Source organism: Cervus elaphus, chromosome 16 (genome assembly GCF_910594005.1).
Source record: "Cervus elaphus chromosome 16, mCerEla1.1, whole genome shotgun sequence".
Classification (NCBI taxonomy): Eukaryota; Metazoa; Chordata; class Mammalia; order Artiodactyla; family Cervidae; genus Cervus; species Cervus elaphus.
In genome coordinates this window covers 24,602,215-24,626,488 of record NC_057830.1, presented here as the reverse complement: position 1 = coordinate 24,626,488, position 24,274 = coordinate 24,602,215, and the positions used below count along the sequence as shown (strand labels likewise).

Below are 24,274 nucleotides of genomic sequence, written 5' to 3'. Positions count from 1 at the left end.
CTGTATTACCCTCATAAACAAAACTAAAGATATTACAAGAAAGGAAAATTGTAAACCACTCTCTCTCATGAATATAGATATAGAAATTCTCAGCAAAATAATAGCAAACTAAGTTCAGCAATCTATAAAAAGAATTATGTGGTACAACCAAGTAATATTTTTTCCTCAGATATGCAAGGCTGGTTCAGCACTCAGAAATCAATATAATCCAAGCTAAAGAAGGAACTCTGGTGAAAGAAATCACTATTTAAATAAATAGATAGCTCGTATTCATGGGTAGCAAGACTCAATATTTTAAGATGTCACTTCTTCCCAACTTGATCATATGTGTAGTGCAATCCCAATAAAAATGCCAGAAAGTTATTTTCTTAATGCTGGCAAACCAGTTCTAGAGTTTGTATGGGAAGTGCAGAGACACAGGTTAGCCACCACACTAGTAAGGAACAAGGCTGGAGGAATGACACTATTCATCTTTAAGACTTAGAGTAAAGCTGCAGTCATCGAGAAAGTGTGGTTCTGGCAAAAATACAGACAGACAGGCTAATGAAACAGAATAGGGAACTCAGGAATAGATTCATACAAATACAGGCAGCTGATCTTTGACAAAAGAGCAAAGGCAATTCAATGAAGAAAAGTCATCTTGAAAATCAATAGTACTAAAAGCCTGCGGACATTCAACTACCAAAAACAAAAAGAATCTAGACATTGACCTTATACCTTTTACAAAAATTAACTGAAAATGAGCTATAGACTTATTTTTAAATGTAAAATGAAAAGCTATAAAACTTCTTGAAGTTAGCATAGTAGAAATTCTAGGTGACCTCAAGTTTGGCAGTGGCTTTTTAGATATAACGCCAAAAGTGTAATTCATGAAAGAAAAAAAAATTGTGTGTATTAAGATTAACTTACTACTCTGCAAAAGACACTTTGAAGAGAATGGAAAGATAAGCCATAGACTGGAAAAAATAATTTGCAAAGCATATCTGATAAAGGACTTATATCCAAGATGTAAAAAGAACTTTCAAAACTCAAATAGCTTTTATAGTAAGAAATAGTACACCCATGGTGGATTCAAGTCAATGTATGGCAAAAACCAATACAATGTTGTGAAGTAAAATAAATAAATAATTAAAAAAAAAAAGAAGGTATAAGATCTGAAGAGATACCTCACCAAAATAGGTATACAGAAGGCAGATAAGCATAAGTAAATATGGTCCACATCATATGACGTTAAGAAATGCACATAAGACAGGATTTCACAGTTTAGCCATTTCTTATATAATTTTACCACATGACCTAGTGATCATGCAATTTTGCATTTACCCAAATGAGTTGAAAACCTGTGTCCACACAAAAGCTACAGAGTGGTGTTTATTACAGCAGCTTTATAAAGCTGCTATTCCTAAGTTTTGTAAAGCTTAGAAACAACCACGATGACTTTCAGTAGGTGAATGGATAAAAGCTGTGGTATTAATATATCCATTCAGTGGGGTCTTTGTTACTCAGCAGTGAAAGGACATGAGCTACTCTGCCAGGAAAAGACAAGAAGGAACCTTAAATACATATTGCTAAATAATGAATTTTAATCTTAAAAGTCCATACTATATGACTCCCAACTATGTGACCTTCTGGAAAAGACATGGGGCGGGGGGAGGGTGGTCAGGGATGACTAGATAGAGCATTAGGGATGTGTAGCCAGTGAACTTGTTTTCTGTGATGCTGTAATTAATGGCAGATACATGACATTATGTGTTCGTCAAAACCCATAGAATATCCCTAATGTTACTATGGACTGGTTAATAATATTGTGTCAGTATGGGCTCATTAGTCATAACAAATATACCACATTAATAAAGGATGTTAATAATAGGGGGAACAATGAGGGGCTTAAGGGGAGTATATGGGAACTCTGAACTTTCTGCTTAGGTTTTTAGTAGACCTAAAATTGTCTAAAAAATAAACTCTTAATTGTGTTGAAGTATGTTTAATAAAATGGAAGAAAAAAGTATATTGGAGTTAGAATGATAAATTTGTTCACGTAATTTAAATTTTTCAGATGATTTTACAATTTTAGATTGTCTTCTAATTAGTTTCCTTAGATAAAGCTCATTAAACTTTTATAGTTGTTTCTCATTTTGGGCACAGATAACATACTGTTTTGCTTCTCTTAGACCATTCCAACAAAAGACAGACTTGAAGGTCTTCTTGCTTTTAAAGAGAAAAGGACCCCTCGCTATAAAGGAGAATAGAAGAAACACAAATCTTTAAAATGCCAGTGTAAGAAATAATACTCCTGAAAGTACCTTTCAGATCCACATATGCCTCAGCACCTGGAATTGCAGTGACCAAAGTGAAGAACGAGTTACCTGTGTACTGAATTAAGTATCTGGAGTGGGCCCATATGCGTACTTTGTTCAAATATGTATCATCATACTCATTCAGATTTGTAAAGCTAGCTGTGTATACTGTCAAAAACACCAATTCAAAATTAGGTATACATTTTTAAATACCTCCTGCATATGAGGCTTTCTGTTCTGAATTTTTTTAATGTGAATAATTTATATATTATACACTCTAGGAAAAAAATATTGATTGTATGTCTCCTGTGCTATAGTATAAAAATAAATTTTATTTCTATACACCAAAAATGTGAAGTTATACCAAATAAAGTTTCTAAGGGATTGTATATAATGGACCTACAGACTTACATCTCACACTGAAAAAGGAGTTGATAGGATTCTGAGTGAAAATTACCAAATATGAATAAAATTAGTGAAAAGAAAACCTGGAAATTTTTCTCTTACCCCATTCTTTTTGTATTGAGTAAGTCATTGCATGTTGGATTTTAGAAGAATCCCCCTGTCCACTGCTGATTCTATCAGGTGACCTCTTTATGTAGTCAGTCTTAGAATACAGTGTGGATGATGGAGAATTAATCCAATCAGAGATTGGGGCCAAAGGCCTTGTACAGCCAACTGAAGGCCTGGAACAACCTCGGAGCCCTCCTAGCCAGTGGCCTGGCTCCCTGGCCTAACCCAGAAGTAAAATGGTGTACCAAGGTTGGCCCAGTGAAGTGCCTTGGTCCTGGATTAAGGGTGAAGCAGGGCTTGCTCTTTGCTTCCTTCTCCTTAGCTCTTTGCACCTGATTTCAGTAAGGAAAGAAGGTGAACACAGCAACCCTTTATCCCCCACCTAACAACCATCATACCTTTCTAACCCTGTCCAGGTAAGCACCTAGAGATGCAGGGGCTCCGGGGTCATGTGAGTTTATATGGCTTTGCCTGGGGGGCAGATAGGAAGTGTGTGGGAATTAGCTACGTAGTTCAGCAAAAGGGAGATGAACAGTACGCTCCCTGAATGAATCTGAGCTAGCTTTATTTTGTATTCTTTTTATCAAACCTCACTGCTTTCTGGGGCTGCATCCCAGGCTGAGTCCAGCAGCACCAGCAAAGCCTCCCTTTTCTGGGACCCACCCGCTCCTGTTATTTGTCAGCTTTGGGGTGCCCCACCGTCCCCAGACACTGTAGCTGTGCTTCATTGTAGTGAAGTCAAGTTCACTACACTACACTACAGTTCACTACACTACACGTTCACTACAGCACGTGGGGGACTGCCTGTCTCATGCATTTCCATGCTCACCACAGCTACTTCGTTCTTGGAAAGCAAATATAGACTTGGAATTTTTGAAATCATCGAAACTTAGCTTTTAATTCGAGAAACTGAACTCTCAGTCTTGACTCTCAAATCCTTGAGAGAGAGAAGCATGAACTTACCCTCGTCTGATGGTGACCTTGCCAAGAGGCAGGCCTGCTTACTGTTCACACCCTTGCGCTACGGGCAGCCCTGTGCCCTTTGTCGCCTTGGCCACTGACACGGTGCAGACCATGACATTTGCTGACTGATCAGCGTTGTATGAAAGTTTATTAAAATTCACATTCGGCTGTGGTGATTGTATCTGCTGCTGTGTACACTTTGCTGACAAAGTTGTACCATTCATTTCCTACAAGATAATTTGCAAATAAAGTGCTGGTCCTTGTTTTTGTGGTCCTTTAAAGGCATTACTGACTTAGTGGTCATGAGTTTGAGTAAATTCTGGGAGTTGGTGTTGGACAGGGAGGCCTGGCATGCTGCAGTCCATGGGGTCTCAAAGAGTCAGACACGACTGAGCAACTGAACTAAACTGAGAGGTTTCGGGACCATTTTTCTCTGTCCATGACATGTTCAAAGGCCACTTCTTTTCTGAATAGGAAATAATTATGTTCATGGGGAAAATTGAGTGTGCTGAGTGACTTGTCTCTCCTGTCTTAGATTTGTAGTCTGCTGCTGATTGAACACAATTTAATCTAACAAGTTCTGATTAAGTCACTGGAGTATATCTGAAAGCAAAGACATCCTCCTGTAGTTAACTTCCACGTGTCTGCTCAGCTGTCTCTACAGCCATTTGCATCTCTCTTGGTTTTCCCTTTAGCAGAGCAGTCTTGCTGGGGCGTGGTCCTAACACTCCACCCAGGTTGAGGTCCAATGGCTGGCTGTCGGGGAAGGTGGGAGAGCTGCTTTTTCCAGAGGGAGCACCTGCTCTGACAGATGAGCCCCGACTTCTTTTGTTTTCCTCCAGAATGTAGAGTGTTTTCAAGTCCTTAAACTGAAATCACGTCAAGTCGACGCAGCAAGCCAGAAATGCAGTGGATGTAGCCATACATTCAGATAGAGTTAAAGGCGACTGAGAGGGAGGATGATTAACCAGGCACATTTACAATTCAGGGCAAAAACATTCCGTGTTATCTCAGAGCAGGAGACCTACTAGTTTTGAGGTAACGTAGTGCTGGTTAATTTATAACTTATCTCTGGAAGGAAAAGAGGTATCCAAGTTACAGAGGTTCTGAGTCAAGAGAGGACTTATAATCACGGCTGAGAGAGGACTCGGATTTCCTGTGACTCATTTTCTGTGATTTAAAGGGTCATTTCAAATTTGTGTTGTTTTCAATAAAAAACACCTGGCTTTCCAGTGCCTTTTTTCCCCTTCTGGCTGTCAAAAAAATTGGCTTGTCATACAGTGTTAACTTTTCTGACAGTACATAGAATAGTGCTCTGGATACGGGCTAGAGTAATTGGGTGTCATTTTGTGGATAGCATAATTACAGAAAATGCTTGTTTTTCAAATGGACTCATAGCTGGCTACCCACTGGCCCATTTCCTCACTTGATCTCAACTCCATCTTCTAGTTAAGGGAGACCCTACATTTGTTTTTATTTGGGGTCCAAAAATCCTGACAGGTAGGCAAACATTTTAAATGTTTAATCCTGCTGTTATTGTTTGTCTACTCACCTAGTTAAATATCAACTAATGTGTGTGTTGACATTTATCGGATTTTATCAGAAGACAATAGAAATTTTCTCATATTTAAACAGGACTTGTACATGCATCACACACACAAAAAAAATAACAGCATTTCAAAGTTACTTGATAATATTTTGATAAAATGAAGAGCTGTTCTTCTGTGTTGAGGAAACAGGTTATAGATTGTGAAATGTGGTTGGGGATATTTTGGCAGGTAGGAGGCTGAAACACTGCTCAAAATATTTGTGGATCTCAAGCCCTGAAAACTCACTGTTTCAGATGTCTTTTGGGGAACATCCCAAAACTCAGCTACCCCTCAGAGGGCTGGCTCCTAATCATCAAACAGTTTGGTGCACAATGTTTGTTTTTCAAACCAAACCCCAGGGTAATACGAGAGAGCTGGGTACCTGAAGGGGAGAATAAAAGACCCCAAGGACCCACGAAGACACATACCTCTCATGTGGTCAGGGCCAGCCTTTGTAACATTCATCCATGGAGCACCAGCTTCAAAGTTGGAAGGTGACCCTTCTACAGTGAGCTGGCAGTTCCCTGGGACCAGCAAAGTGAGCTCATAGCCACCAGGGTGTCAATCCCATTTTGAAGTATAGAATACACAGTATTACATGTTTGGATTCAAGGGAACAGTTTGACAATATCATTGAAGATATTAATGTACCGGCGACAAGAGAATTAGAGCTGGGTATTGTTATGATGATGATGACTACAACATAGGAAGCCTAAATACCTCCAGGTGTGTCCATGTGCAGTTGTTTACTCTTCAGAGCATCCAGGAAAGGAGAGGTGCTGGTTATTCCTGGGATCCAGAGCAGGAAACGGGTGCTGGAGTCCGGGACCGAACCTGATACTGTTGACTTGTCATTTCTGTTAAGCCTGAAAACATCTGAACAGCACAACCAAAGACTACCAATAGATGTGTGTCAACCTTTGCCCAAAGTGGTTCTAGTTTTCTTGTGACTTGGCGAGACACTAAGTGTGCGTATTGAGGGATCAGAAGACAGGGGCAGACAGTGTGATGGTTACAGGGTTGCCTGCTCAGCGTCTCTAAATGAAGCCCTTTGCCTACCTGGTCACATCCAATACTTAAACACCTTAGGAAATGGGTTTGTCATTTTATCGTTTAAGAAACTGAAGCCAGAGCTATGTCTGTGGTGGGCATTCTGAATTCAGAGCCCCCGACGCTCATCATGACACCTGGAGGATATGGAGCCAGTCTTGGCAGCTGTGGACAGTGAGTCTGAGCACTCATGTTTGGTAAGAATACCCATCAGAAAGAAGCGCGTGTGGGTCGAGAGCACCCCATGCTGCTGCTGGGGAAGAATGATGAGTCTCTTGCTCTGTTCTGCGCTGGTCAGGCCCACCGCGAGTCTTGTATTCGCTTCTCAATGTCACAGTTTCAGGTGTTTGTAGATTCACTTTGTGCTTTTATGGAAAGCACACAGGCGTTTTTCACCCAAGTTTCAACTCTTCTGAAACCAGTGATGAGGCCATTTGGTAAAAGCATCTCCTCCCTCTGAGCCTGTTTCTTCACCTATAAAGGAATCCAATAGTCATTCGTGATCCCTGCAAAGACAGATTGGGCGTGTCCATGCAAAAGGGCTGTGGAATCAGTAAGGTCATCTACAGAAGTGGTGGTGATGTTTGATTTTTTTGTGTGTGTTTCAAAAGAGACCTGTTGGAATAGGTAGGCGGGTCTCACAACCACGCCCAGTTCAGGGTCATGTTCAGGAACCTGGACATTCACCCAGGAAACAAGAGGTTGGGGAAACCTGGTGGCTGTTTTTTTAGAACTACAGTGTGAAACTGGAACCTTCGAGGCTGCCAGGGGCCAGAGGAAGCCACACAGGTCCCCACCCCCAACACTCCTCTTCTGCTCTGTTCTATGTTTATCCACACACAGAGAACTCAGGTACTCCTGAGTTCAGGTAGAGTGTGTGATCTCTCATTTGCTATGGGTATTAAAAAATGTTCGCTTGTGTAGATCTGCTCCCGGGCCACTGAGGTTGAAGAAGAAAGTGGGCAAGGGGTTGGGGCAGAGGACAGTTGCTCCAACTCAGCTCTGTCCCAGAAGTCATCCAATGGCTCCCCTTCAATCTCAACACAGGCTGAAGAGATGGGAAATACGTGGCTGCAAAGGCAGCTCACTAGCGAGTCGGGTCATAAAGAAGCACCGAAAGCAGTGACCTGCCTAAGTGGGTCTGTGTTTAATAACTACTTTGGCCTTTGGGATAATCCATAACTTAGCAGTAGTTCTTTTAATATTCTGAGAAAAAGTATCCTTAGGCTTCCCTGGTGGCCCAAACAGTAAAGAATCTGCCTGCAATGCAGGAGACCCAGGTTCGATCCCTGGGTTGGGAAGATCCCCTGGAGAAGAGAATAGCTCCCCATTCCAGTACTCTTGCCTCGAGAATTCCATGGACAGCAGAGCCTGGCGGGCTACAGTCCATGGGGTTGCAAAATGTCAGTCACGACTGAGCCACTGCCAGTTTCACTTTCATCCTTAGGCCTGAATGCCATGTTTATAGTACCAGTTTTGAGGGCTGGGACGGGCGGATTGTCCATTTTCTCTCATCCTGTTGGCTTTCACATGGCTGCCTGGTGGCCTTCCTGTCACAGAGGAGATACTAGGAGGTTTGGTCCCTACGGCCACTGAGCCGTGGGAACAAGGCGGGGTGCCTGCCCTGTCTACCCCCCACATCCCACTGCCAAGGTTCAGTCCTAATGCCTTTTCAAAGACTGGTTGTCAAATGTTCTGCAAACGCAGTCTCTTATGAACCCATTTCACAGAGCAGCGCCTGGATTCTAAGAGAAATAGTAAAAATCACTGTGGCATCAAGTGAGAGCTCACGAAGGAACTGTGTGCGTTTAGTCGTTTTGTTCACAGGCCTAGGTTTCAGAGGCACTGGGATGGGCAAATGCACTTCTTGACCTTTCTGAAAGTAGTCTGAGTCACTTTCACTTTCAGCCTCTAAACCTTTCTGAATGAATCCTTTGTGCAGTTTACAGAAAGTGAAGAGCAGTTTGGCAACTGAGAAAAGTTCAAACTCCTCACCGCCTCTCCTACATTGAGTAACATTTCTTTTGAGTTGTCTGTTAACACTATTCTGAAACAAACTTTTTATGAAGCCTAGAACTTGCTCATGAGTTGGCCTTATTTTGAGCGTTTTAAAAATACAAGAAATGTATTTTGTGCCATAAAAGACAGGAAATGACATCCCACATCTGACTTGGTGGAAAGAAATGTAATTATTGGAATGGTTTGATTGGTATAATTATGCATATTATACATATTACCTATCAGTGACTCAGATGCTTACAAGACACGACGAAAGGTGTTCATCTAATATGAAAAGGTATTTTTTTTGCTATGGTCTTTGTGGGAATGTGTATGTGACTTGTGATTGTCCAGCCACTCTTCTAAAAAGACTAACAGGGTGTGTATCCCAGCCCATCCACGATGGTGGTGAGTTCAGGTAGAGTGTGTGATCTCTCATTTGCTATGGGTATTAAAAAATGTTCGCTTGTGTAGATCTGAAAATATATGTCAAATTTCCTGAAAAACTAGACAGACCTGGCATTTTTAAGTTCCCGCAGGTATAAGCTAGTCTTGGAAAGTGAATGTGAGGAGTATTGTGGTTAAAGGGACCAGGGAAAGGAGACAGCCAAGTCCTGGTGTGGACCAGGCTTACCTGGCTGAGGTCTTCAGCAGATTCGGAATGGAGGCCACATCTATGAGGGAAAAAAAGACTTCCTCTCGTCGATTCATCCAACCTGAGGACAGATAGTTCCAAAGCTGCTGGAACCTGGAAAAGGCATCACCAAGATGTGTTTTGGGGACTCTGCTCCATAACTTCTGAATTGATTCTCTGTTTGGAGCCCTAAAATTGATATTGAGATAAAAGCCACCTTGGTAAACTTTCCTTTGAACTGTAAATTCACATACCATAAAGGTCACCCATTCAAGTGTACAAGTGTGTGATTTTAGTATGTTCACAGTTGTACAACCATGACCACTGTCTAATTCTAGATATTTTCATCACCCTGAAAAGAAGCCCTGTACCCATTACCAGTCAGTCTTGATTGCCCCTACCCCCAGCCCCTAGTAATCACTAATCTACTTTCTGTCTCTGGATTTGCCTACTTTAAATACTTCATATAAATAGAATTATACAATATATAGTCTTTTATGTCTGATTTTTTTCCACTCAACATAATGTTTTCAAGACGTATCCCTGGTGTAACGTATATCAGTACTTAACTTCTTTTTATGGCTGGAAATATTCTACTGTATGTATATACCACATTTTGTTTATCCATTCACCAGCTGATGAATTTTTTATAGTCATTTCCACTTTTTGGTTGTTATAAATAATGCTGCTGTGAGCACGGGTGTACAAGTATTTGTTGGGAAATATGTTGTAATTTCAATAGTTTGTGTCTTTTTGGATTTTTTCTGTTTCACTTAGGTTATCTCATTTGTTTACACACAGTTTATAGTATTCCTTTATAGTCCTCTTTTTCATTACTGATTTTAGTCTTCTCTCTTTTTTTTTTCATGGTCAGTCTGTCTAGGTTTGTCAATTTTGTTGCTTTTTAATGAGGCAAATTTTTATTTTGTTGATTTTTCTTCACTGTTTTCTTGTTCTCTATTTCTTTTATTTTGACCCTAATATTTGTTATATCCTTTCTTCTACTTGGTTTGGGTCTAGTTTGCTCATATTTTTCTAATTCCTTATGATAGAATGTTAGGTTATTTGATTTGAGATCTTTTTAACTTAGGCATTTACAACTATGCATGTATCTCTAAGAATGCTTTGGTTATATCCCATAAATTTGGATATGTTTCTGGAGAAGTTAGTATAATAGGTCTGAACTGCTATCCTTGGAAGGACTGATTCAAGGTTGATCCTTGGCCTGCCTTGGGGAACTTAGATGATGTACAATTCCCACCGTTTGCAGAACTGATAAGTTATATCTAAACTGTTTGTACAAACAATATGGTTTATGCTAAACACCTGATTTCCTTTTTTGATTACAGAGTTTGGATATTTGCCAGTTGGGGTATGCCTACATGATTACTCCCCAGCAAAAACCCTGGTCTCTGAGTCTCTAATGAGATGTTGGACACACTTCGCATATTGTTGTAATTTATTACTAGAGGAGTTAAACTTACCCTGTGTGACTCTGCTTGGAGAACACCCTCAGAAGCATGTGACCGTCTCCCCTGATCTCTGCCCCTACCTTGTTTCATTTGCTGCTTTTGCTTGTATCCTTTTGATTATGTAGCATGCCATAGCTGTTAATATTTGCTGACTCCTGTGACTCCTCCTAGTGAGTTGCTGAATCTGAAGACGGTATTGGGACACTGACATGCAATTTTGTTTTCATTCATCTCAATGTATTTTATAATTTGCCTTGTGTTATTTGTCTTTTGACCCTTTGGGGTTTTTAGGATTGTGTTCCTAAATTTTTACAGCCTTGTGAATATCCCAGATTCCTTATAATATTGATTTTAAATTTAATTCCATATTGTTTGGTGAACCCACTTCAGTCACATCATTGTATAACTTCAGTTCTTGGCATTTTAATGAGACTTGTTTTATGGCCTAACATATAATCTATCCTGGAAAAGATTTCATGTGTATATGAGAAGAATGTGTTTGTGCTGTTGGTGGAAGAAGTGTTTTATTAAATCTCATTAGTTTGTAGTCTTGCTTCGTTCTTTTATTTTCTACTTGATCATCTGTCTAGTTGGTCTGTCCATCATAGAAAGGGAGGTATTGATGTCTGCAATTATTATTGTTGAATTGTGTATTTCTCCCTTTAGTTCTGTCAGTTTTTCTTCATTCACTTTCAACTTTGCTGCTATGCATATATATTTATAATTATTATGTCTTCTTGGTGGATTAACAATTTTATTATTATAAAATATTCTTCTTTATTTTATCTGTACCAACTGTTTTTATCTTTGTTCAGTCGCTCAGTCATGTCCAACTCTCTGCAACCCCATGGATGCAGCATACTAGGCTTCCCTGTCCTTCACTATCTCATAGAGTTTTTATCTTAAAGTTTGTTTTATCTAATGTTAGTGTAGATACGCCAGCTTTCTTTTGATTGCTCTTTACATGGTATAGTTTTCCAATCCTTTTGCTTTCAACCTCCTTATGTCTTTGAATCTAAAGCCTGCCTCATGTAGACAGCGCAGAGTTGGATTATGTTATTTTAATTCATTCTGCTTCTTCTTCCTTTTGATGGAGGGTTTAACCATTTACAATTAATGTAATTATTGATAAGGTGATATCTACATCTGCCATTTTGCTATTTGTTTACTACATGTCACATCTTTTTGTTCCTCTCTTATTGCATTACTGCTTTCTTTGTGTTCAACAGACACTTGCTAGTGTACCATTTTAACTCCCTGGTCGTTTCACATACTGTTTGCAACTTTGGACTTGTTTTCATAATAGTTTTTTGGGAAATTGCAATATTAACTTATAAATCTATCTTGGATTAATACCAACTTAATTCCAATAGTACATAAAACATCTGCTCTAATGTAGCTTTGTACCCTTCCCTTCCTCTGTACTACTATAACCATATAAATTAAACCTTTATGCATTATAAATCTGTACGAATAGCTTTATAAAGATTAATTTATGCAGTTGTCTTTGAATTCTGGTGGGAGGGATAAAGTCACAAACTGAAAAATAATTTCTACTGTTTTTAATATGTGTATAATAATTAGTTTTATCAGTACACCTAATTTTTTGCGTGGATTTGAATTATCCTCTTCTTGTTTAGTTGCTAAGTCATGTCCGACTCTTTTGTGACCCCATGAACTGTACCGCACCAGGCTCCTCTGTCCAGGGATTTCCCAGGCAAGAATACTAGCGTGTTGGTGCATGTCATGAATGCTTGGTCAGGCAATGGGCAACTTTGGTTTAGTCTTCACTTCCTGTTTGTACAGAGCCTCAAGGTCAACCAGAGGTAAGAGGGCCTCCTCAAGTCATTCCTGGTTGTACATACAGCCCTGCGTGTGCACACTGCATTCTGCGTTACTAGGAGTGTGTCAGAGCTTCACAGAGCCCCTTGCGGGCATCGCAGTCCCCCTTTTCTCATTTTCAGTGTTTTGGTCACTTTCTTGTTTGTGTCAACTGTAATCACTGCCTCAGACAATTTGGATGCTAAACTGGTCACTGGTTGTTTTCCACAAGTACTCCCGTTGAAAAATCTGCTCACAGTGAGGGAGCTCTGAGTCAGCTCAGATAAAGGCAAGCCTTTTGATACGAGTGGGGTTTTACCACTAATTGATTTTCCAAGGAGCTGCCGGACAGGTCAGATAATACAAATTTCTAGGAGGAGGGCTGTGGGAAGGCTATTTACATGGTGGTAGTCAGGTCACGGCTATACTGATTTTGAAGCTGTTGACTTTCAAGATGTACAAGGGGTTTAGAAAGGAGGCTGGATATACGACAGTCACCACAGCTAGAGAAAGCCCATGTGCATCAATGAAGACCCACCACAGCCAAAAAATAAGATAAATAAATAAATCTTTAAAAAGTCACAGAGCTTAATGTTCTCATTGAGATTCAGTCATCTTTCATGATCAAATGTTCTTTGGATTGTTGCAAGTCTTTGGTTGAATTCCAAAGTTCTGTAAACTTTGATTTTAACAATTATTGCTTCCATAGAGGAGAAGCTTTTGGAGATTCTCACTGTACCATTCCCACTGATGTGACTCATCCAGCTGATTCTAATGCAACTGTGTGTATCAAGCGATATTATTGATAAATAAAGTATTCAGAGTAGCTGTCTGACCTCTGGTACATCAGAATTTATGTCTATTGAATAAACTGATGTCTGTTGAATAACAATAATAATATATTAATCATTAACTATTAATATTAATAATATGTTAATAATTTTCACCAATATAATATTTACTATTGTTATTATTTCAGCCCCAAATATTTGCAGCCAAAATGTAAAGTTTATCTGCAGTCAGTAAAGGATAGGGTTTATTGCTGTGTTGTCTTTTAATTGTATGCTCTGAAGGTGGACTCAGGAAACAGATATTTTCTGCTCCAACTGAGGCTGCCCCCTCCTTGTCATGAGTTGGATTGGTCTGCTGAGAATTTGTATTCATTCAACCACCAGTGGCTAAACTGATAGCTGAAGATTAAAGCAAGTCAATCCATAAATGCAGAGTTCAAATAATAAAAGTCAAGAGTTAATTACTGCAATTCTAGCATTTATAAGTGTTTTATGTTTTAGGAGAAATATAAACTTTTCTTCTGTGTGGTTAAATGCATGTTCCATTGTTGAACATGAAGGCTATAATGACAAAGCAGCTTATTAATTTGAACTTGTTAGATCTTGGGCAAGATTTCAAATACAGTAAGAGTTTGTTAATGATGGAATCCAAGAGTTCTTTCTTACAAGAAAAAGTATAATGAAAATAACACTTACTGATTTGATTATTTCTAATATCTGCTGGGAAACTAGCTATATTCCAGTTGGTACCTAGAATGTATAGTTGTCCCTGGGTTAAGTTTCAGAAGAATTTTTCAGTTACGGTGTCGTTGAGAACAACACGTAGTTTTTCAGAGTCCTCACACCTCCACTGGCACTGTTAATTCTCATAGCTCCTCAAACATATTGGCCATTGTTAACTTGGCTAATTACTGGTGTGCTACACTAGAGCCTGTGTTGATGTTACAGAAACAGTTTATGCTACACAGACTCTTTATTCATGTAGTAATTACAGCATGTTTGTCTTATTTCGCAAGTGTTCTCTTTGGATAATACTGGCAAGATTAAGTAATAGTTTCTCGCTAACAGTATTGCTCAAGAACATCAAACATGATGGATTGCGATTTGATGTATTACATGTATGTCTTTGCTCCTGGCATCTTTGAGCTTTTACTTTTCTTACGTATAAAATAATCTTACAGTGGGGCTATGTCTATTGTTTCCAACACAAATGCCAGGAACTATTTGAGCAAAATATTTGATTTTCATTTTAATGGATAGTTTTTGTAATGACCAAGTGTAATACATCCCAGCCAGCCACAGCTCTGTGCCAGAAACCACAGACTTCAAAGAATCTTCTTTTTAGAACTCCAAAGGAACCAAAATGTCTATTTCACCATATCATCCAACTTAATTATTGGCAATAAGTTGACTGTTGGCAGGAAGGATGCATCACATGGTTCCAGTTCTGCTTCAGGAAAGGTCAATAGGAGGCACAAACTCTGGCCTGCATTGTGCAGACGTGGGCTTGGATCCCCGACACGTGCTTCGAAACCCATTATGCAATGTGACGTTCACTGATTCATGGCTACTTGCACAAGCTTTTCATTACCCTGAATTCAAGCATACTGGGAATGATTAACTTTGTGACATAATTCTCATCACACCACTATGGAAGATTCAAACAGAGTTCCAAAATCACACGCTTCAGAAATAACCGAATGTGTTTTGGCTTCTTAATGGATCTGTGATTAACAACTGCTTTAAAGCTACTGAGTGAAACAGAGAAACCTATTTGGGAATTTTGTCCAGAGTGGGGGTTTCATGAGCTTGGTTCATGCATGAACACGCTTCTACTTTAATTTTGCCTTTTGTATTCTAATTTGCTATCTATTTTGCAATGCTCCATCTTATGAGCTCAATACTGAATATACGGTTACTGTTTTTTCTTTATTTTTTATATTAGAGTGTAGTTGATTAACAATGTTGTGTTAGTTTTAGGTGTACAGCAAAGTGATTCAGTAACACATATTCTTGTGTCTATTATTTTTCAAGTTCTTTTCCCATTTAGGTTATTACAGAGTACAGAGTATTGAGCAGCTTCTCCTGTGCTATACAGTAGGTTCTGTTGATCATTTTATATATAGTAGTGTGAATATACAGTTGCTATTATTCAACATTTTGGGGCCACAAAGCTATGCCTCTCGTATCCCCAAACATGATAGATACTTAATATGATGCTTATTATTGATTTCATATGGTTAAATAGTAAATTAAAGTTTTGCATCTTGTTAAAGATTTTTAAGTCTTCATTGAGTACAGTGTGACATGCTTGGGTATAAGGACTCTTTGATGTGAATGTCAGGAAATCAACTAAAGTGGCTTAGGCACAAAGGAGTTTCATGTTTCTCAGCATGGAACTCTGACAGGACAGGGGAACCAGGGTCGCAGGGCTTCAGGGGCACTCTTCATTTCTTGTCATGTGTCCTCTGGCATATGGCTTCATCCTCTGGCTGGCCTCAGCTCCACGCTGCCTGCCTTGCCACCAGGGAAGGAGGGGGACTCTCTTTACTCAGGTCTAACTCAGAATCTCCCGGGAGTGAGCTCTGGTGGGCCTTGTAGATCACATGTCCTCTTTGTGGCCACAACAGTGGAAATTATAAGTGGGGGATGTGAAAGAAAGTGAAAGTGTCAGTCACTCAGCCGTGTCAGACTCTGCGACCCCATCGACTGTAGCCCGCCAGGCTCCTCTGTCCGTGGAGTTCTCCAGGCAAGAATACTGGAGTGGGTTGCCGTTTCCTTCTACAGAGGATCTTTCTAACCCAGGGATCAAACCTAGGTCTCCTGCATTGCAGGCAGATTCTTTACTGCCTGAGCCTCCAGGGAAGGCCCAAGTGGGGGATGGAGGTCTCTCCAACTGAAGGGAGGGCTGCTATTCTGGCCAGAAAAATCACAGCAGCCCCCGAGGACCAACCTTGACCCAGTTGGTCATCCGTTCCCCGTGATGCCCCCAAATCACCGTAAAGCATTTCTTCCTTGTCCATCCACAACTTGCCCTAAAGGCATTTTCTCTTTTTATGTCTATGACTTACGTTAAAGCATTCCTTTCTGTATGTCCACAAATGCAGGTGTTTGCCAAGAGCCACCTCAGGTCCTGCCAGCAACTGTACCCAGCTCTCACCCCATACCTCTAGGTCACATCCACAGACCCAGGTAGCCCGTGGCTCCATGCTAGTTAGTCACCTTAGCACGCTGTATGCAGCAAGGAAGGGAACTCGTTTATAAACGGGGACAAGGCATACTGAGCTTTCTGTCCCCACAAAATCCGTATCGGGGGGAGGTGCATGACAGGGCCAGTGGGTCTCAGAAGTCCATTTTTTACCCCATTCCCTGACAGTAGATTAAGCCTCTTAGCAATCTCCTCACCAGGTTCTTGCTGATACGCTTTCCCCCTGAAGGATGATTGGAGAGAAGCTCTTCGTGGGGTCTTTATCCCTCATTGATTGACTTTTGTGAGTGTTGTTAGAAGGTTCTGGAGGTTGTCATGAACTGGGTAATAGACCCCTAAAAACTATATTTGGCTTTTCATAAATTTAATATAGGGGAGGCAGTCCATTATCGAACAACCGATAAAGTGATTCTAGTCAAATGAGTAGTCTGGGACCTGGATTGGGTGGAATCTGTGGGCTTTGCCTCCTAAACCCGGTGCTTGGGGAATTCTGCTCTCTCTAGACCTCAGCTTAAAGGCATTTTCTTTAGACCAACAGCATATTGAGGGCTTGGGAGAGGCTGATGGGGTTACTAGCATGCTCCAGTGTGTGACCCTATCAGTGAGGACCTAAATTAGCCGGGTAGGTAAGATACACAATCCACTGTCAGGGGAAAGGGGTCAAGTGATGGAGGGGGCATGGTCAGGGTAAGTCACCAAGGCCCATGCAGGAATTTTTTTGGTAGCAAGAAACACAAACCTAACTTGAACTAAATTAGGCAGGGAAAGAGAATTACCAGCCAGCTTCTGGGACAACTAGACTTGTGGTCTCCATCTTTTCTCGTCTCTCCCTCTCCCCTGTGCACGGAAGAGGACGTGCCCCTGGTGGTCCCCAGGTTGTGTCTTCCCAGTCTTTCAACCAAAGTGGAGAGTGATCCTACCTCTATATTTTGGGAAGGACTGGGACAAGGGCAAGGTGCTGTAATCGACAGCCTTCATTAGGACTCCATTCTTGGAGTTGGGGATACAATGCAGGAGACCCCCACCACACTTGGTTTTAATGACACAGATATACATGTGGAGTATCATTGGGCAGACCCATGTGCCTATATCTCCAGTTATTAAGGCATTTTCTTGTTCACCTCTGCACTTGCACTATGAACACTCAGGAAACCACTAGGTTATTGTTAACGGTCTATAAATCCATGTTGCCACTAACTGAGTAAGCAAGCTCGGCACAGGTACGCCCATGCTTCCCCAGTGTTGTAAGAGCTGCTGTGTTTAATAAAGTGTTGGTTCATCTTAAGTTGGTTCATCTTAAGTCACCGCTCAATCCATGTTTGTTATTTGTCACTTTATTCATTTTCTAAGAGAGATTGATAAATGTCCAGTTACTTCCAGATAGGGCTCCTCAAAATATGATGATGCCCACACTCAGAAACCAACAGCAGGTGCCCTGGTTTTTTATTGCATCTGGAGCAATTCTACAGGTTTCTGCTGCCAGATGACTAGGCAACCACCAGTGGACTTTTTCTAAATAACATCCTAACAAATACACGCTACTATATATTCTGTATAGCACTGGGAACTGTACTCAATGTTTTGTAATAGCCTATAATGGAAAAGAATTTGAAAAAGAACAGATATATGTATATAACTGAATCACTTTACATCTGAAGCTAACACATTGTAAATCCACTATGTGTGCTCAGTCGCTAAATTGTGTCCAACTCTGCGACTCCATGGACCATAGCCCTCCAGGCTTATCTGTCCATGGGATTTCTCACGCAAGAATACTGGAGTGGGTTGCCATTTCCTTCTCCAGGGGATCTTCCCGATCCAGGGACCAAACCAGCGTCTCTTATGTCTCCTGCATTGGCAGGCGGGTTCTTTACCACTGAGCCACCAGGAAAGCTCTAAATCAACTATACTTTAATAAAGAAAAAGAGAAATAGAAAGAGAGAAATAAGCATGTCCTGTTCCCTAAATAAAACTTTAAAGAAGAGAATGCTTGGTTTTCTTTTGCCTGAACATCTTACACAATGCCTGCATGTTTGATGAGACACTTAGAAGGGATATAAGACTAGTTAGCCTACAGGGCAGCCACATATGTTCATGAGAAAGGGGACAAGGTGATGAAGCAGGAATCCAGCCTTCACCCTGCTGCCTATACACTGTTCTCCGAAGCCCCAAGCCCCTCCTCTTCGAAGAGCAGATTTTTCGATAACCTGGTGCACTTGGCTTTGAGGGACGGCAGTGGCAGGCAAGTGTCTTAATGGAGATGGGACTTGAGCTGTGTGAAATTCAGGCTACAGTCCTACCCTGATGGCCCTTTCTTTCCACTTCAGCAGGGGAGCCTGTAGTTTTAGCTTCATTGCTAAGGGGTTGCATTTGTCCACCACCAAGCTTGGGAGAGTTCCCTGTCCCCGTGACTTCCAACACTCTGGCTTCATTGAAAGCCACTCGGGTGAGTAAACAGTGACTCTGGAGTCATCCCAGAGCTGGTGCAAAGGTTCAGGAAGCAGCTCTGGGCTGACTGATGCTGCCTACGTGCTGGTGGCTCTGGAGAGGGTGGTAACAAGGACAGAGCTGCTTCCTGGAACAAGGCGTAGATAAGAGGTGGCTTGTTGTGCTTGGGTTTCCGTTGAACTTCACTGCGAGTTACAAAATCCTATGACATAACTACTGCACATAGGATTTTTTAGCAGTGATTTCCCCAAGAAGGACTCTGTGTATATGGAGAGAGAGGAGAGAGAGACGGAGAGGAGGAGAGAGAGGGACGGAGAGAAAGGGAGTGTGTGTGAGCAAGCATGAGTTCCTGTTGATAATTATTGTGTAAAATGTTCAGAGAGGCCAACAATAATGAGGGGATATTGGGGTCTTGGGGGTCTCTATGCAGAGAGACACCCCTCCACCCCACCTTGTGTTGAAACAGCAACAAGCACTGTGTGGTGTCCATGGGGTCCCCGAACCCACCCTTCTCTGCACTCGCTGGGCTGGGCTGGGCTTCTCATCTTGGTTGTCAGACCTACCACGCTTGTACTGACCAATTAAATCTGCAGCCTTCCTTGCAGGCTTTTTCTGGCTTGTAGGAGAAAAATGGCATTTAGAGCTAGGTTATTCCAAAGGGTGGAGGGAGCTAAGTCCACTGGAGGCTAAAAATAGCCAGAGCCCTGCCGGCCCGGCCAGGCCTGCGGGCCTAGGGACCGCCCGCCGTCCCCCTGGCCCTCCCCGGGTGCCACATGCCGACGCTAGTTCCAGGAGGTGCTCAGAGCCTGTTACTCATATGTCAGATTCCCACTGTCGTGATGTTATTTCATGCACCAACTGCGTTTTCATAGAAAAGCGTGAGTCACTCCTGAGTGGGGCTTTGGGAAAGAACTTGGCCAGGGTGGTAGGGAGTGGCTCTCATAAGCCGGAAATCTAGGCGGGGAAGGGGCCTTTTATAGCATCCTGCGTTGGCTTTTTCTGTAGGTTAATTTTTATCTTAACAACCAAGATAAGGTTGAATGATTTTTTTATAAGAAATCTATTTAAATACAAGGGAATATTTGAACTTCTTTTTAAAAGCCGAGGGCATTTTTTGGTGGTGCTCAATTTATAAATAAGATAGATTAGGGGTTGTTTGATGGACATTTACAATGTCAGTGACTCTTACGGGGCATTCTCTCCACACCACTCTGGGGACACAAAATACCCTTTGTTCTATTCTGCAGGGACACTGGCTCTGATCAGCCAGGCATGCCTACCCCAGAACCCTCCAGACAGGGCTTACTGCTCAAAACAGATGGTGATTTTTCAAACTGAATGCTATTCTGGTGCACTTACTTAGGAAAAAGATCTAAAAATAGACTTGAATGAGCCTAACCTGCAAAAATAAGTTGTCAGCTTCTTTTTACTCCTTCTGGGTTGAAAACAAAGCTGTCAGCAATTTCTGTGCGTTGAGGAATCTGTGTGCTTTCTTATTTTAGAGGAAGCTTTTTCAGTAAGACTGCAATTGAGTCCCCTTAAATCTCTCAGTGTCAACAAATTACCATCTGTTGTTCTAGAGACTCTCAAGCTGATGAGTCCTCCTCCCCACTCGAAGCTGGAGACAGGTTGCCCATCTGGAAAACGGGGCCTGAGGATGGAGACCAGCGCTGTGCCCCTGGAGGGGCTGATTGCAGGATCTCAAGGTCAACCAGACCCCCTGAAGCCTGATGCTGGGAGCAGTGGCCCCCTCGGTGTGGTGAAGGCACTCTGCTTGGAGATGCGGTAGCCGTGAGGTCCAGGGTGGCGGTCTGATGCCTGTCATGACTTGGGTAGTGATGGCCCCAGCACTGGACTGTGAGGAGATGGCCAAGCACTCACCTTCTTCACAAAGTACCTGGTACTGACTTGTCTGGTGGGCAGTGTGCGCCGGACGTGTGGGGGCTTTGTACAATATTATTGTCTGTGAAATGAGGCTTCCCCCATACTGACAGGGTGTGTATAACCTAGAGAAGTCGAGGGCAGGTGGAGCCCTTGTTCATCCTGGGAGGGACTGGCTTGAATTTGAGAAATAAAATGAAGCTGGAAACGGCACTTCTACCTGTGGAGAATTGTGCTGGTGATCCCCACACTCAGTCTAGGCCCGAGCAAGTGCAGGCTCTCGGGACCGCACACCCCTACTGAGCCTTCACCGTGGTCACGTGGGCACACAATCCACACCTTCCCCTCTCCCACACAAACCACAAACACACACCTGCTGAGATGACGAGCAGTTTTTCCTGGGATGGAGAAGGTGGGATATCAGAGGAGAAAAAGTTAGACTAGGGAGATGCTTGGTGGTGGAAAGGGGTGGTGAGAGCAAGCCTGGGCTGGGTGAATGCCAGAGGACTGCTGGGCTCTAAGAACCTCCAGGCTGGCTCCCTCAGGCCATCCGAGAGGGCTCAGGTGATGGTCAGTCTTGGACAGTGTTGGAGGCTCTGGGAATCTGCCCAGCCAGTTTCTGTTTGATGAACTGTTTTGATGGAACGATCTCATTAGCCAAGAGTTAATTTAGCCTGTGGGTGCTAAGTGGGAGAAGCTAGACTCACCACTAGCCATTTTCCCAGGCTGAGTTGGGATGGAAGCCTGCACACCTCGCCTCTATGCACAGACTTTTTCAAAGGGATCATCAGGCCATTTGCCAACCAGAGGCTCCGGGTTCCTATGGACACTAAAGGGTGCTCTGTGCACTCCTGGCTTCTAGCAAGTGACATTAAGACCATGGTGAATATATGTGTGTTTTGGACACTGCATGACAACTCTAAACAGCCTTTCTTCCGGCTAAAAACACACGGAAGAATCAAAGGATTTTGACCATTTCAAAGTAATTTGAAAGGTTGCCAGTGACTAGTCTAGGTCCCAAATTTTCTTGAAAGAAAAATGAAGTTTTAAGAGGAACAGAAAGGACACAGTACTTCAAAAATTAAGTGGAGCAGACCAGTGAAATTAATGGTCTTTAAACCTTGGAAGAACGTCTGTCCTACCCTTGGGCTGCTTCCTGTGGTCCAGAGAGCAATGCAACTGGCTCACCCAGTCACAGCCTCCGGCGATGTGATCCCTGAGAGAAAGTGTCTGGCAGTAAAGAGAGGAGGCGGAGGGAGGACCTCGCAGAAGAAACGATCAAGAAGATATACGGTCAATGCCCTGTGTCAGCAAGGATCTGGGGCCAGAGGAGGGGTGGTGTGTCATAGCAATGATCTCAGAAATCCAAAGCCACACATTTAAAAAGAAAGTTCTATTCTTTGTCAAAGCAGTTGAAGTTCGAGGGATTTGTCCTGAGATACTAATCAAGGATGTGTACACAGACTGTTAACCTCTGAAACAAACAACCGTGATAATAGGGGTGGAACAAATACATTCTAGCACATGGACTCCATGTACTGAGACTGAGTTGTAGAAGTGTGTATATGATTGTCAAAGAAAATTAGAAACATGTTTTCTGTGTGCTGTTACATGAAAAAGAATTACAATTCAGTCAGTGTAATATGGTTCTATTTTCATGCAATATAATACCTTTCCTAATTTTTCTGCAATTGTATTAGTTTTCTAGGGCTTCCCTGGTGGTTCAGATGGTAAAGAATTTGCCTGCAATGCATGAGACCCAGGTTCGATCCCTGGGTCAGGAAGATCCCCGGGAGAAGGGAATGGCAACCTACTCCACTATTCTTGCTTGGAGAATTCCATAGACAGAGGAGCCTGGCAGATTACCATCCATGGGATTGCAGAGAATCGGACACACCTGAGCGACTAACACAGACTAAACTAAACATTAGTTTCCTACCGTGGCTGTAACAAATCATCACAAACGTGCTGACTTCAGACAACATACATCTGTTATCTCACACTTCGGTAGTTCAGAAGGTTGACATGGGTCTCCTGGGGCTCAGAGCAAGGAGTCAGTGTGGCGGTCTGTCTGGAGGCTGCAGGGGAGCCTTTTCAGCTGCTGGTGTTCTTCTGCATCCCTGGGATTGTGTCCTCACTCCTTCAGAGTAGCAACAGCAGTTCAAGTTCTTTCCCCACACCTCTGGTCTCTCATGTCCTCACCCACAGCTGGGACCTGAGACCATGTTGGATACACTCAGCTGTCCAGGAAAATCTCCCTATTTTAAGGTCAGATGCTTAGCACCCTTCATTTTAATTTCCTTCATTTCACCTGCTACCCTAATCCTCTTTTGTCATGTAGCTTAATATATTTACAGGTTCCAGAGCTTAGGACACAGACATCTTTGAGGGGGACAGTATTCTGCTCACCACAACACAGTGCTGTGCTGTGAAAAGTTGCTCCGCTTGTGTCCTGCTCTTTGCGACCCCATGGACGGTAGCCCACCAGGATCCTCTGTCCATGGGATTCTCCAGGCAAGAGTACTAGAGTGGGTTGCCATGCCCAGATAAGAAAGGCTTCCTCAGTGATTAGTGCAAAGAAATAGAGGAAGATAGTAGAATGGGAAAGACTAGAGATCTCTTCAAGAAAATTAGAGATACCAAGGGAACATTTCATGCACAGATGGCTACAATAAAGGACAGAAACGGTATGGACCTAACAGAAGAAGATATTTAGAAGAGGTGGCAAATACACAGAAGAATTACACAGAAAAGATCTTCATGACCCAGATAATCATGATGGTGTGATCACTCACCTAGAGTCAGACATCCTGAAATGCGAAGTCAAGTGGGCCTTAGGAAGCGTCACTACGAACAAAGCTAGTGGAGGTGATGGAATTCCAGTTGAGCTATTTCGAATCCTAATCAATGATGCTGTGAAAGTGCTGCACTCAATATACCAGCAAATTTGGAAAACTCAGCAGTGGCCACAGGACTGGAAAAGGTCAGTTTCATTCCAATCCCAAAGAAAGGCAATGCCAAAGAATGCTCAAACTACCACACAGTTGCACTCATCTCACATGCTAGTAAAGTAATGCTCAAAATTCTCCAAGCCAGGCTTCAACAGTATGTGAAACATGAACTTCCAGATGTTCAAGCTGGATTGAGATCAAATTGCAAACGTCTGTTGGATGATAGAAAAAGCAAGAGAGTTCCAGAAAAACATCTATTTCTGCTTTATTGACTATGCCAAAGCCTTTGACTGTGTGGATCACAACAAACCGTGGAAAATTCTGAAAGAGATGGGAATACCAGACCACCTTACCTGCCTCTTGAGAAATCTGTATGCAGGTCAAGAAGCAACAGCTAGAACTGAACATGGAACAACAGACTGGCTCCAAACCAGGAAAGGAGTACGTCAAGGCTGTATATTGTCACCCTGCTTATTTAACTTATATGCAGAGTACATCATGCGAAATGCTGGGCTGGATGAAGCACAAGCCGGATCAAGATTGCCAGGAGAAATATCAATAACCTCAGATATGCAGATGATACCACCCTAACGGTGGAAAGTCAAGAGAAACTAAAAAGCCTCTTGATGAAAGTGAAAGAGGAGAGTGAAAAAATTGG

General features: G+C 42.2%; 1 protein-coding gene and 1 long non-coding RNA gene across 5 annotated transcripts in view; both read left to right on the top strand.

Annotated features, from left to right (window-relative positions):
- AUH (AU RNA binding methylglutaconyl-CoA hydratase) overlaps positions 1-13,122 on the top strand; it is a 192,780-nt gene extending 179,658 nt beyond the window's left edge. For 3 of the 4 annotated variants that reach the window (XM_043927263.1, XM_043927262.1, XM_043927260.1), the window contains one exon: positions 2,172-2,792. In XM_043927263.1, coding sequence (XP_043783198.1) covers positions 2,172-2,249 — 78 coding nt within the window. In that variant the 3' untranslated portion in view covers positions 2,250-2,792. Of the gene's footprint in view, positions 1-2,171; positions 2,793-10,393 lie in introns of those variants that run through there. The other variant, XM_043927261.1, reaches the window with a different exon arrangement.
- Positions 13,123-18,924: 5,802 nt separating this feature from the next.
- LOC122710246 lies at positions 18,925-20,878 on the top strand. Its single transcript, XR_006345861.1, has 2 exons — positions 18,925-19,662; positions 20,365-20,878. It is a non-coding gene; the product is annotated as an uncharacterized LOC122710246 (long non-coding RNA).
- Positions 20,879-24,274: the final 3,396 nt, after the last annotated feature.